The sequence below is a fragment of the Monodelphis domestica genome, chromosome 1 (assembly GCF_027887165.1).
Source record: "Monodelphis domestica isolate mMonDom1 chromosome 1, mMonDom1.pri, whole genome shotgun sequence".
Classification (NCBI taxonomy): Eukaryota; Metazoa; Chordata; class Mammalia; order Didelphimorphia; family Didelphidae; genus Monodelphis; species Monodelphis domestica.
This window is the reverse complement of record NC_077227.1, coordinates 390,586,303-390,600,957: the sequence shown is the minus strand read 5'-3', so window position 1 is coordinate 390,600,957 and position 14,655 is coordinate 390,586,303. Positions and strand designations below refer to the sequence as shown.

The 14,655-nt window shown below is 41.7% G+C and overlaps 1 protein-coding gene across 4 annotated transcripts in view; it reads right to left on the bottom strand.

Moving 5' to 3' along the window:
- HNRNPAB (heterogeneous nuclear ribonucleoprotein A/B) overlaps nt 1-14,655 on the bottom strand; it is an 80,321-nt gene that overhangs the window by 5,640 nt on the left and 60,026 nt on the right. For 2 of the 4 annotated variants that reach the window (XM_056811709.1, XM_056811708.1), the window contains exons 2-7: nt 9,487-9,807; nt 7,717-7,885; nt 5,705-5,863; nt 4,848-4,979; nt 2,355-2,508; nt 60-212 (exon numbers count right to left, since the gene is read on the bottom strand). In XM_056811709.1, coding sequence (XP_056667687.1) covers nt 60-212; nt 2,355-2,508; nt 4,848-4,979; nt 5,705-5,863; nt 7,717-7,885; nt 9,487-9,776 — 1,057 coding nt within the window. In that variant the 5' untranslated portion in view covers nt 9,777-9,807. The remainder of the gene's footprint in view (nt 1-59; nt 213-2,354; nt 2,509-4,847; nt 4,980-5,704; nt 5,864-7,716; nt 7,886-9,486; nt 9,808-14,655) is intronic. The other 2 variants (XM_056811711.1, XM_056811710.1) reach the window with 1 other exon arrangement.

Sequence of the window (14,655 nt, the reverse complement as noted above, 5' to 3'; positions counted from 1 at the left end):
ATTAAAGAAGCCCGGCACAGGACACTTGCTTGCTCTACCCCACACTGGTCTTTACTTACTATAGTCGTAGCCTGGTCCATAGCCGTAATAGCCATAAGGGGAGTAGTCGTAGCCGCCGTAACCGCCATAGCCTTGCTGATAGCCATAGCCCTGGTTGCCATATCCCTGATTCCAATAGTTGCCATAACCTTGATTCCAATTTTGACTTTGAGCTGCAGAGGAAGCAAGGCCCAGGGTTCTGTTTAGCCCATGTAAAGAGGGAAGCTAAAAAGGGACCAAGGCATACCAACCTGCCTGCAGCACCATGCCTCTGATCAAGTTTGCCCAAGAGGGAAGGGTTCCTGCAACCTCTCCATACAGGATCTTTCAACCCAAAACTGTACTTGCATTAAGAGCAATGGTATCACTCCTATTTAAGGATCAGGAACACAGTACAGAAGATAGGTGGGTATGTGTACCTAAGACTGTCCAAATGGGTAATTAACCCTACACAGCAGTTGTGCACCCAGTGGGCACTGTCCTAAGCACAGTAGGATTAATGATCAGTTTAGGAAGTCTTCACACATTAGAGATCCTAAAGAATGAAGCATGGCATGGTCAGAAGAACACTGACATAAGTTTGCATGCCAGGTCTGACATTAATTCAACTACACCACCTTGCCCAAGTCCCTTCCCCTCACTCGGAAAAGGAAGGTTAGACTAGGAGTGCCATGTCCAGCTTTAGCCTGCTCAAAACCTAAAAGGGATAAAAAAGGCTAGAATGTCTTCAAGAATCTGACCTTGTCAGTGCAATCTCTCCATCGACACAAACCACAACCCTCTCTAATCTGTCTTCAAGAGTTGATGTGGCTAAAAATTTCACTCATCCTGAAGACCAACCCAGGCAATGAACCTCTTCAATCTTAGCTGGGCTGGTCCATAACATACAAACATAATAGTACACAGGACTGGCTCCAAAACTGGCCTTTATGAGCTTAGATCTGCCAGGTCAAACTTTTCTGGCATCACCTCAGAGAACCCAGATTCACCTCAAGACCAGGATGAGGTATTGGAGGACTTTAGAGAAAGGGTGTTTACAGGGCTGGGAAACAAATCTACAAATCAGAAATCAAGACTACCAGAATGATCTAGCAGAACTCCCTCATTAAAGAGGAAGCAGGTTCCCAAAAGAGAGAAAGGGACTTATCGTGCCCATGGTCAGAAATTCCAAACTTGGATCTTCTGAAACTCACTATACTATGGCTCTTGTTTTAATTTTCCAATTCCTAATCCCCAGTTCTGTTTATAGGATTTCCTTGCTTTTGAGAAGGTGTAAGGCAATTGATAAGCACCATAGTATATTTAAGAGATTGGTCAGGAGGACAAACCTTACCAATCAGGAAGCTATCATGTAAAGAAAGCAGCATTAACGGTATCAAAGCCAAATCAGGCAGCCAAAACTGACTACTACTTTAGCATAGGCCTGGGAGTTTTAAGAAACCAAACCAGTTTAAGATAAGTAAGAGGCTTCAAGTAAAAGAGGATACTGACCAGCTGTCCTCAGTGAAGCCATAAAGCAAAAAAGAACTATAGTTTTTAATTTAAGCACATTTGAGTTGGACAGTTTTTGCCTCAAGGCAAAAAAGTCCCATCTGACCAAGTAAAGTGAAGAAAGTCATTTTAGGTAAAGGGGAAGAACACAAATGGTAAGAAAAGCCATGAGGAACAAACACAGTAAACCCTCTATCCTAGATATGCCTTTGTGACCTTGGGCAAAAAAAATCACTTTCTTCTCTTCTCTGGACCTGCCTCATCTGTAATCAGAGAGGATTAAGACTGAATAATCAACATTCTTTTTCCAGTTAGTTCTAAACCCTCTTATTCTTGCAGGGCCTTGTCCATGGTAAGATGCTTCCCATCAACGGTAAATTGAAGAAAGGGGAGTTGCAGCACAAGGGCCCTTTTCTAATTTTTTGAGCAAATTTTTCTCCTAATCTCTTCTCTTCCCCTGACCTCACCACCTTCAATGACTGAATCTCACTATAGCTCCGGTATATGATGGCTACATCTCAAACCTTCAAATACCCCATCATCAGGCTGGACAGATAGCTGACATGACATTAACCCCCCCCCCCTTCCCCTCCTCTAAAGAGCCTTGTGGTTTGTTTGTTTTTTTTTTTTTGCATGATTTGGGCAGTTCAGAATTTGAAATGTCACTATGAACTAAAAAAGTCTCATGCAAAAACTGAAAACCAGAGGCAGGAAGGGCCATCATTCTACTCCAGGATTCTACCAAGGCCTCAGCTACAGCTCTAATGAAAACTTCAGACAACTGCCTTGCTAGGAAGTCTGAGTGACATCCATGTCTCACTCACCTCCCCCTCCACTGCCTCCGCTGCCACCACTCCCGCTTCCTCCTCCACCACCTCCCGATCCTCGATTTCCTCGGCTCCGGCCTCCTCGGCTGCCCCCAGAGCTGTACTGCTGCTGCTGGTACACTTCTTTAGGCTGGGCCACCTTAATCTCACACTGAAAAGAAAAAAGCCATCAAGCAATAGTGAGCAACAACCAAACACAACCCTACCAATTATCCATCTTTGATGGTGAAGGTCTGATCTGAAGAACTCAAGTACATGATAGTCCTAGATATGGCCAGAAATCTTGATACTTCCCAAATGAAGGCCAAATCAGTTTATCAGGGCCTTAGAGAAGAATTTGGGAGACCCATCAGTGAACTGTCTGGAAAACAAAGGGATCAAAGACTCAACTATTGTTTTCTTATCTGTACAAAAAAAAAGATTGGATCTCCAAGAAAAGAACCAGTTCATTAGCAATGGGCTGCAGTCATTAGGGAAGGCTTCCCTAAAGGAAGTTTTTGACATCAGTGGAGAGGGTCACAGATTTGGCTAAAATGCTATGGAGTCCAAGAATTCCTTATTACAAAGCCCGGACAGATTTATGTGTTCATGCCCAGTCTTAAAATTGCAAGGTTGCCAAGCACCTCTTGTAACTCAGGGTTGACATTATCCCTAACATTGCAAAAATCAGGATATGCTAAAGGGGCTAGTACAGAGATACTCCTGGACACTGAACCATCAACCAAAGTGTTTACAGCAACATTTTTTTGTGACAACAAAAAGCCAAATGATTATCCACTGATAAGGGATGGCTGAACAAACTAAAACTAGTATGTTTGTAAATGCAACAAAATTACTGTGCCTTACAAAATGAGAAATTGATTGATAAACATAGAATAGTGTGAAATGATAACAGCAAATAAGGTAAAACTAAAAGAATACACACAATGGTCAAGACAATGTAATTGGAAAGAACACTAAATACTTAACAATTCAGTGTTTCAGTGGACTGATGGCAAGATACCATACCCTCCACTCAATAGGGGAAAAGTTGTAGGTTATACTTAGGCAGATGCCATCAATTCTGTTGGTTCTCAAACCATGACATTCTAATTAGATCCAGGTCTTGAAATCCAACATGTCTTCCAAAATAAAGACATGGTTCATATTGGACATAAAACTCTAGCTCTAAACGATTCATACTTAACCCGAGTTAAAAACCACTTATTACTCAGATAAACTCTACCACTAACTCACTATGTGATTTCAAATGAGTAACTACTTCCTGTCTGAAGCTTCAGTTTTTCATCTGTAAAATGAGGAACTCAGATTAACTCAAAAGGATCTCTCTGTCCTCACCAAATAACATTGGGAGAGTTATTTTCCTTTTCCTTCAAACGGATGCAGCTGAGTCTGGAATTTAAGGGCACTGGCACTAAGAGGCTCCTCTACCTGAGGGTAAACTGTTTGAAGAACAATATACAATCTGGGGACTCTAGCCTGAATGATTTCCAAGGTTTCTTCCAGTTCTAAAGTTCCATATACTAGTCAAGACTATCTCATTGATAATCATTCAATATTAGGAATGTAAATGTAATGCAAATGCAAATGATTACTGACCATACCCCTAGTCCAGACTCTCCTAAATCCTCACCATGATACCATACCATTCTCTATTAGGCAGTCTAACATTAAAAATACTCATTCCAGGACTCCTGGGCCCAACCCACCCACCAGCCTTGCCTCTCAGTATTTTAGCATTTTCATTCAGTCTAGCCTGTTCCCTTTATCACCTACTGAAAGTATCATACTTTTCTTTAAGAAAACAAATCTAAGACACAAAGGTCTAGGAAGTTATGAGTTCAAGATTTGAACCAGGACCTCCCATGTCTAGGTCTGAAGCTAACTACTGTCACTAGCTGCCCAAAATGACATGTTCAATGTTTACCCTCTAGACTTACTCAGGATGATGTAAATGTATGAAATGCCTTCTTTTCTAAGCAAGATCAACTTGAGCCCACCTCTGCAAATTAATCTTCCCTTCCTCTCATGTATTAAGCCATGTTGTGTTTCTCTCCTACTCTTTTTCTTGGGGTGGAAGGTGAGGATCAAGTATGGTAACTATTTAGTCTTAACACATGAAACAGGACCATGCAGATATCTCAAGATTTTAAGCTACTTGAGAAGTCATGAGAGGAAAATTCTTTAGGGAAAGACACTACTAAATTCTCATAACTTATTCGCAATCACCTAACATAAATCTAGGCACATAGGAGATTCTCAGTAACTACTGGAAGGAGTTCATACTTTCACCTACTTCTGTTCCTTAGATTTTGAAAACTTTGATTGCCAAGTGGAAAAATCTATCAGTCAATCATTATGAAGTGGCAGGACACCAGTCTTTTAAAGTACCAAGGCAAACAAATTGAATAAACTGAGGAAAGTCTAAATAAGCAGCAGTTCCAAAGGAGAAAAGAAATAATCCTCTAGTTATAAATTCAGATATCTTACTTTACTTCCGCCAACATTATGGAATTTCTTTTCCAAAATCTTCTTAACAGGATCTTCTTCTTTAAAGGTGATGAATACAAATCCTCTTCTTTTGTTTGTCTTTGGATCCATTGGAAGTTCAATAGATTCAATCTAGAAACATGGTACATCAGGAGTTGACACTTAAAAACTTATTTAAATTGGGGTCTTAGGTACAAAAATATCCATAATATAAAATATAAAGTTGTATGATGAGTGGTTGTAGGGGGGGGAAAACACCCGTTTTTTAGACTTAATTTTGTTCAAGATGTTTTATCAATTACTTGTATGAAAGTGAAACTAAATATATCTATGACCCAGGAACAGAGAAGTAATATGCTTTAAGTGCAGTTAGTTTTTTAAAGTAAACAATGAGAAAAGTTGTGGTTAGACAAGAGTGCACGTGAAAGTTTATATTTTGTTAATAAAAATATCATCAAAAATGTCAAGAGCTACATCCTTTTCTCTGCCACACCTGAAATACTATATTCAGCTCAGGACACACTTTAGGAATGACATTTCCAACAACTAATGGATCCAAAGACAGGAAAGAATGACCAGGATGATAGGGATTTGTCTTGCCATAAAAGCTGAAATAGCTTTGGACCTTTAAAATTAAGACTGAAGGAGAAAGGAATAGTCAACTTAAAAAAAAAAAGTTTAAGTTCTCAAAAAGCATAATGAGGCTGGTCTTATAGCAAAAGCTACTATGTGAGACAATTTCTGAAATGTTACAGAGCAGATAACCAATGGGACCAAATTTCTGGCCCAAGACTAATAGACTCCTTTTTCTCCCTACCTGAAATTTAAGTGTAGAATCATTCTTTTAAGATACATACCTCTCCAAAGTCTCCAAAGTATTCTCGGATTTTATCTTCTGTAGCTTCTGGATTAAGTCCTCCAACAAAGATCTTCTTTACAGGATCTTTCTTCATGGCCATAGCCTTTTTGGGATCAATCACCCGCCCATCTAATCTGTGTTCTTTCTGATCCAAAACCTAAAAATATTTGGGGATTAAGAAAATTTAGGTTCTTGGAAGGTCCGTAACTACTTCCCCATAGAAATTCTTGGTCCAGCCAGATCCACAAAGAATCATCTACTTTATATAATCAACCATAAGATAGAAAGTGGGTTAGAGAAGTATGAAGAAATCCAGGAGATATTCTTTATCACCTCAAGCTCCTTCAACAATAGACTTTGATTCCTATTTTACTAAGATTTAACAGCCGCATTAAGATCCTTCATCTCCTTTTCTCTTCATATTAAAAAATCTCTTATATTACAAAACAACAAGGTGATCAGTCAGCCCTCCTAGCTCTAGCTAATTTTTCCACCTGGGTCCTCAATACTTTTCCCTTCTAGTATTAAGTTTCAGTGATTTTTCCTGACTACCCACCAACTAAAAACATCATCTTGGCTCTTGATTCTATTTTCCTACTCATTCTCTAAACAGAGCCCACTATTTCTTGAATCTATAACACCACCATCACACTCTTCAATCCCATTACCTAGTTTATCCTCAAAAAATTGAAACTTCTTACTCTATAAGGTCAAATTCTTTTCTCAAACTTTCTAAAAACCATAACACCTGAACACTCCATGTCTCACCTCAGGCATTTTTCATCTACTCCCAAGGTTTTAATTATTATCTCTATGTAGAGATAACATAAGCTCCTTAAGGACAGGGATTTAAAAGAGAGAGAGAGAGAAAAAAACACACTGCTCCTAGCCCACTGCCTGGCATAAATTCTTTTAACTGAAATGAATCATCAGGTGCCCAGAAAGTGCCCTTCATGAGAACTGATGGTCATAAATGAACTTAAAATCTTAAGTCTTGTAGATATTGCAAGATCCAAGTGTGTTCTCAAAGATTGTTCATTTTTATTTTAGTAGCACAAGTTACGTTGTGAATCTATACCTTTGTACATGCTGCTCCAGTTAAGCTAGCTAAACTAACAGATCAGGGACTATTTTTTATCTTTGTATTCTGCTCTCCATCTGCCTCACCTCCACCCCCAAAAAGGGGGATTTTACACAAAGTAGGTACCTAGTATGTACTGAATTAAATCAAGTTGTGTGTGCATCTCAAGCAAGGTGGCCCCCTACTGCCTACCCATGCCAAGTTTCCTCATATGAAATAGGAGATTGTCTTTAAATCAATCCTCTTCTAGCTGCCATGTTTGCTTCTTCTACAATTGGTCTTTAATTTATCAACAGAAAAAGCCACCCCCCCCCCATATTCTAGGATTCAAGATCTTCCACAACCTGACTCCCACCATAGTCCTAGTCTTATTCAGAATAGCAGCATTTCCCTCAGTCAAGATTCATTTTAGTCACTCCTAACTCCTTAAAAAAATCTTGCTTGTTTCTCAGTCTTTCATTAATTCAACTATAAATTTAGGACACTTAACTAAGGGCACCATCCTGACCTCTTATCCACAGGAACTCTATAATCCAATAGGAAGGATAAGATACACACCCAATAAATATAATATAAATTAGGGCAAAAGTGCACAAGGAGCAGCAAGTTCTCCTCATTCCTTTAAATTACAGTGAGTTTCTCTCCCAATATTCTTCTATTCAACAAATTATTCAGGACCTGTACTGTCAGGTTCTCCTCAAAACTCCTAAAGTATTTAGTGCCTTTTGGATTCTTACTCTCACTCATAAACCTCTTTTTACACATGTAAGTGTAGTCTCCAGCAGAATGGTTCTTTAAAGCAAGACTGTCTGACATTTATTTGTAATCCCCAAAGCTACAGCTAACAATGACTAACAAATAGGTGTTTTTGACATTTGGTGCATAAATGAGTTGTTTATAATTTCAAATATTTTACATGTATTTCTTACCTTATCAACACTAGCAGATTCTTTAAAGAGGATAAACCCAAAACCTCTTGATCTTCCTGTGTTAGGATCCATCTTTATCGTGCAATCAACCACCTCACCAAACTTGGTGAAATAGTCTTTCAAGTCCTTTTTGCTTGTGTCCCAACTGAGGCCACCTACAAACATTTTCCTGAAATTGCATGAGGGAGGAGGAAGTATTAGAATAGCCCATCTGACCTAAAGAAAGGAAAATGAGATAAGCTCCAAGTTCAGTTTGGAGAAAGTCTAGGATACCAAATGATATTCGAAACCAATAATATAGTAGACAACAGAAACTTTCATAGACCAAATCCCATCCCATGCAAAAGAAACCAAGTTGATAATACTTCTGGAAAATCTGCTAATTTCAACTTCCAACCCCATAGAACTGTCAGAATGAAAAGAGAGCAGCAAAAATGAAAAATAGGGGGGAAAAAACCCCTCTTCTTTTCAACCTTCTTTTTAATAACCATCCCCAGGAATTTGAATAGAGAAATAACTAAAGGAAAGAGCATCAGAGTGGGAAGGCAAAGTTTTGTAAGCTGCCCCTAAATTAATAACAGAAGGAATTTAGAGCTGGCTGTAATCACACCTACTACAAAAGCAACAATTTCCAGAGCCATCACTTTCCTGTTAATTTGGTATTAGATCCCTGTTCCAGAAAACTGCCTTACATTTTTTAAAAGGGGGGGGAAAAGCTCACAAAGACCCCTTAAAACTCAAAAAGTGCTTGTTATGGCAGATCCTCTCAGTAAAAAATCAACACTAGACACTGAAACTGTATAAAATACATCCAAGGTCAATCAGAAGGAGCCAAGTCACTCTCTCCCATCTCTTTCAATTTAACAAACATTTGTAAACGAACTACAAGGCTGTGGGTTATCCATACATCCAAACGTGAAGTCCTAATTAGGCAGAGAAACAGCTTTAACATAGAAGGATTTCAAAGGAAACAAATTAACCCTAAAACTAAAGACCACTTCCGAGGTTTCAAGTCATGCTTTTTTAGCACGGTATCTGACACACTTATTACTTCGGAAATGCACCTTTCCTACCATACTCTGCCCCAATATTTCCATGGAAACCTTAGGGAAAACCTACAGATCAAGCAACCACACTGTGCAGGCCAGGCACAGTCTTCCTTCTCATTCTCTCTCAGTCAAGAGGGAAATCCTCAAAAAAAGACCCCGGGGCATCTCCCAAATCCATCTGAGGAGTCAAGGTCTGCCAGTAACGACAGCAGTCTAGGCCAAGCAAATCTGGGAGGTGAGCAGTTAAAAGTTTTTCTAAACGAAGGTAAGGACTGCAGGCTCCCGCCAAGCCCTGAGGAGTCTGGCCCAGCTCGATTAGGCTCCAGCGATAGCACCGAAGCAGCTCCACCACGACTGAGGGCTTCGGCCTCCAGACGCAGAGTAACTACAGAGTCGGGCAGGCAGCTAGGCCGGGCAGGAAGAGAGAGGGGCCTATTCCTTTGGCACAAATTGGATCTCCCGCCCCTCCCCCCAACCACATGGCGCCAACAAAAGGCAGCCCCAGAACAAAGGAGGAGCCGCTGCCGCCGCCGAGGGGCCGGCCAGGCCCGCGCATTGTCCGCCCCGCCCGCGCGCCCACGCCTCCCCCCAGTCGGGCCCGGGGCCACCGGGGCCCCCCCACCCAGAGCGAGTGGGGGAGGGGCGCGGGTGAGATGGGGGAGGGGTGAGCCGAGAGGAGGGGGAGTTGGGGGAAGAGAGGGACCGCCGCGGCCGTCCTTACCCTGCATCCTCCTCGTTCTTGCTGGCGTTGATCTGGTCGCCTTCCGCCCCGTTCTGGCTCCCGGTTGGGGCCGCAGGAGGCGCCGTCGCCGGGGCCGCCGCCCCAGACCCACTCCCGGACCCAGTCCCGGTCCCGGTTCCAGTCCCAGTCCCAGTCCCAGTCCCGGTCCCAGTCCCGGTCCCGGTCCCGCTCGCGGCCTCGCTCGGCGGCTCCCCATCGGGGGCTGCTTCATGGCCGTTCTCGGTAGCGGCCGTTTCCATCAGCTGCTGCTCCTCGGCCGCTTCAGACATGGTGGCCCCGGCAGCGGCGGCGGGGAAGAGCCTGCAACGAGCAAGAGGGACAATGAGCTCAGTCAGGCCCAGCTACGAGAGACGCAGGGCCGGGTGCGGCGGTGATGGCGCCCCGCACCCCCTCCCCCCCAGCGCGGCCCGGCTGGATCCCCGCCCGCGACTCACCTCGTCGCCCAGTGACGTTACGGGCCTCGGGCCGGTCCGGGGAAAGCGGCCTCGGGCTCCGCCGCGGCACAGACGCCGGCCCCTCGCTCTGATCCCCGGCAGGCGGCGGCGCAGAGCTCCCGCTCCTCCCACCCTCCTCCACCCGGCCCCTGTGCTGTTCGGCCGCCTGACAATGCCAACTCGTGGCGCCCTTTATAATACCGAAGCCCCGGACCACCTCGCAACAAGACGCCTGTTCACTGGCTCTAAGCCCCTGCCATTCACCCACTCCCCGGCCTCTCATTGGCCAAGATTGCGCAGCGCGGTCTCGGCCCAGGGCTGGGCTTTGTCCCTCACCTTAGACGCACGCCCGTGGCTTAGGCCGCGTATGCTGGAAGGGTGGGTGGCCTTTTCTGCTCTTTTCTCTCCCTATGCTATCGTTCTGGAGTCGGGATCGGTTGTGGGTCTTTCCTTCAGTCTGAGGGCGGCTGGAAGCCTACTGGTGCAAGCCCAGGTGCTTCTGCTTAAGTCAGGATACCTAAAACCGCTCTAATGCTATAAAGTGTTGGAATACATTTGAGCACCCCTGACCATAATACCAAAATCTTCCTGAAAGCAGTAGGAGCACCCTTTACCTGAGAAAAAGACCCCCAGAATGAGATTATCCAAACTCTTCTTAAAAGTTTATTGTAATAGTGAATTTGGACTTTGCAATTTAAGAGATTTAACAAAGTCTTAGATTTTGCAACTTCTACCTGGAGTTCATTGCTCTACCATTGAGGTCAAGCATGCTATTGTAACAAACTTTGATTTAGCATTCATTTTATGCCGAGTGAGAAGCAGTAGACAGTAAGCCAGCCACAAAGCCAAGGAACTAAGATCAAGTCCCTCCTTTGGCATATACTGGCCGGGTGACCTGGGGGGAGGAGGGTGCTTCTCCGTGGACTAGGCTATTAAAAAAACTTAAATGAAAGATGCTGCTTGGCTGCCTCTGGGTAGGGGGCGTTTCCTCACCAAAGGATTTCCTATATCAGAGCTCAGGTCTAGGGAGCTAGTGTTTTATCCTCACTTCTTAGCTTTGTGTTTACAAAGTTTACAATCTAATAAATAGAACAAATCCAGACAAGATATTCTAAGGTGAGAGTAACTGCTTATCTAGTAAGGAATAAATGGTACTAAAGTTATTTGTTAATCTGGTGAGCCAAGTTTATTATATTCCCAAGACTTGTGCTTACCTGTTCCTGGTTCCATTTCTTTTTTTTTTTAACCGTTATCTTCCATCTTGGAATCAATACTGTGTATTGGTTCCAAGGCAGAAGAGTGCTAAAGGCTAGGCAATGGGGGTTAAGTGACTTGCCCAGGGTCACACAACCAGGAAGAGTCTGAGGCCAAATTTGAACACAGGACCTTCCATCTCTGGGCCACCCAGCTGCCCTCTCTGGTTCCATTTCAACAGAGGTCTCATTCTTCAGTCAATGAAAAAACTGAGGCCACCTAACTGAGCTCTCTCCACAATTCACACTCCCAGCCACCTCAACCTAAGCTCCCATCCTTTCTAGTCATTCAAGACTACATGAAGTGCCAAAATCAACCCCAAGACCTATGTGCCTTTGACCTCACTCCCTCCTGGCTCTTCCAAGAGCTTTCTCTTTCAATCATCTTTATTTTTTCTTTTTGCATGTTATTGACGGTTTTCACATTACCTTCATTTCTGAATATATGCCTTCCTTATCTCCTACCTAGAAAGTCATTTCCTCTAACAAAGAATATTAAAAAAAATAAAAAGCAGTTCAGCAAAACTCACCAATACATCAACTGAGGTAGACAATATGTAATATTCAATATGCAATATTCAATATCCATAGTAACCTCTATAAAGAAGTCTTTTCATCATTTTCAGCCTTTCCTTATCCAAATTTCCCTCTTCCTACAAACTCTGAAAATAGTAAAATAAAACAAAAAAATTTTCTTCATTCAATAAACATTTACCTTTCTTGCAAAAAAAAAACAAACCAAAACAAACCTTTCAATTGAATAGAGAGGGAGAAAATTGTATTACATCCACCAAGCCAGATATGATGAGACTAGCTACAATGTAAGAAAAAGAATAGCAGTTGTGACACTCAAAAGTTCAAAGGGTACAAAATCCAAGAACAGAGCTAGTAATAAAATTCATAGTCTCAGCAGTCTATGAACACATGTACATACAGTGATCACTAAGCAAGATAAATTAGAGGTTCTAATACAATAGGGCAAATTTTCTTTAGAGGTATCATTAAGGCTTGGTGGGATGGAACTCATGACTGGAATATGGCTCTAGAAAGGTTACGGAATATAGAACAAATGAAAGGTACAGCGAGGTAGCACTGTATGTAAAGAAGTTACACTTATATAAGGATATCTAGAATACAGAGAGTGGAAGCATGATGACCAAATTTTAGATAAAGATCACTAGAGACAAAAAAAATCATTGGAAATAGAAACACAAATGATTTTGAAATTGGAGTGTAAGATAGATTCCCAGATAGAGTAGCTGAAAATTTTGGAAAGCATATCACAAACCTGGAAGAGAGATTTAGTATAGCAGTGGTAATGGACTTCAATTATACAGATAAGTCCTAGAATTTTCTCTTAGCCAATAAAAGAAGGCAGCTAATTATTTCTTGATTTCCATTAAAACAGTTTCATCCCTCAAAAGAGGGAGTTACATAAACACACAAAAATGCTATTTTATATCTGACTTTCACCAACAACGAGAAACTTGGGTTATAATCACCACTGCTTGGAACTAGAGAGGAAAAGAAAATTAGAAATGATGTAGTATGCAGCCTGGATTGTTGGGGAAACAGTTTTCAGGGAGTTCAAAAGGAAGGACATCCAGATCCAATATACTGAAATTCTACAGAGAAGTCAGCCCAAGAGAGTTAGGAAACTTGCTGGCATTAAATCTTGTTCTGAAAGCCAAGGTATATAAGAAAAGGACTCAACTACACAAGAATAATAGCCATACTCCAAAGATCAAAGTAGGTGAACAAATAATTCTTAGATGAAGAAATATTCCAAAATCACTAATTATTAGAGAAATGCACATTTCTCAATACATAGTATTGATTGTAAGATGGAAGGTGGTTTGTTTGTTTGTTTTTAAATAAAGGAAAAAAAGGGGGAGGAAGCATAAAGAGTCCTCAAATACAAACCAAGGGACCTTGACTTTGGAATCCTGAAAATGAACATCTGGAAACACATCAACAAAGAGGTATCAGGGGGAAAGAACACTGGCTCTGGGGTCAGAAGTCCTCAGCACAAATCTTGTTTTTGTACTTATTAGTTGTATGATCTTCTGTCCTCATGACTTAGCCTTTCTGGGTCTATCTCTATACCTGTAGGATGAGGGGATTGACCTTTAGGATCCTATTCGGTTCTAAATCTCTGGTCCAATTAAAAAGGAGCAGGTTATGCCAGAACCAAACTAACCTTTTTTGTTGTTGGCAGGATTATTAAAATGTTAGAAAGGGGGATATTGTAGATAATGTTCACTTGGATTTTCGCATAGGATATTGATATAAAAACATGAAGTTTTTATTTAAAAAAAAACTTGGAAAGAGGTGAACTAGATGAGAGTACATATATATAGCTGATTTGGGAACTGATTGAATTATTGGACACCCAAAATAATCATTAATTGTTCAATGACAATTTGGAAGGATGTCTCCACTGGAATGCCCCAAGGACCCATTTTTAGCCTTGTGCCACTGAACATTTTTATCAATGACATGGATAAAGGTATAGATGGCACTGCTTATAAAACTTAGAGATGACTCAAAACTATCACCCTAGATGACACAATCACAATTCAAAAAGATCTTGACAGGTTAGAGTACAAAAAATCAACTTCCCAAACACAAGATGGGGAAGAAGTGGCTAGATATTAATTCTTTTGAAAAAGATCTAGGGGTTTTAGTATATGGCAACCCCACCCTAAGTTAAACCTGTGATAGGACAGTCAAAGGGCTTAATGAAATACAAATTAAAAGAGGCCCTGAGGATATCCAAGAATGAGGGGGTAATTATCCTGCTTTACTTTTTTTTTTTTTTTTTAAGTTTTAATATTATTTTATTTGGTCGTTTTCATACATTATTCACTGGAAACAAAGATCGTTTTCTTTTCCTCCCCTCCCCCCCCCCCCCCCCCCCCCCCCCCCCCGCCTTTCCCTCTCCCATAGCCGACGCATGATTCCACTGGTTATCACATGTGTTCTTGACTCGAACCCTTTTCCCTGTTGTTGGAGTTTGCATTATAGTGTTCATTTAGAGTCTCTCCTCAGTCTTATCTCCTCCAACCCTGTGGTCGAGCAGTTGCTTTTCAGCGGTGTTTTTACTCCCACAGTTTATCCTCTGCTTGTGGGTAGTATTTTTTTTTTTAGATCCCTGCAGATTGTTCAGGGAAATTGCATTGATACTTATGGAGAAGTCCATCACCTTCGATTGTACCACAATGTATCAGTCTCTGTGTATAATGTTTTCCTGGTTCTGCTCCTTTCGCTCTGCATCACTTCCTGGAGGTTGTTCCAGTTCACATGGAATTCCTCCACTTTATTATTCCTTTTAGCACAATAATATTCCATCACCAACATATACCACAATTTGTTTAGCCATTCCCCAATTGAGGGGCATCCCCTCATTTTCCAATTTTTGGCCACCACAAAGAGCGCAGCTATGAATATTTTTGTACAAG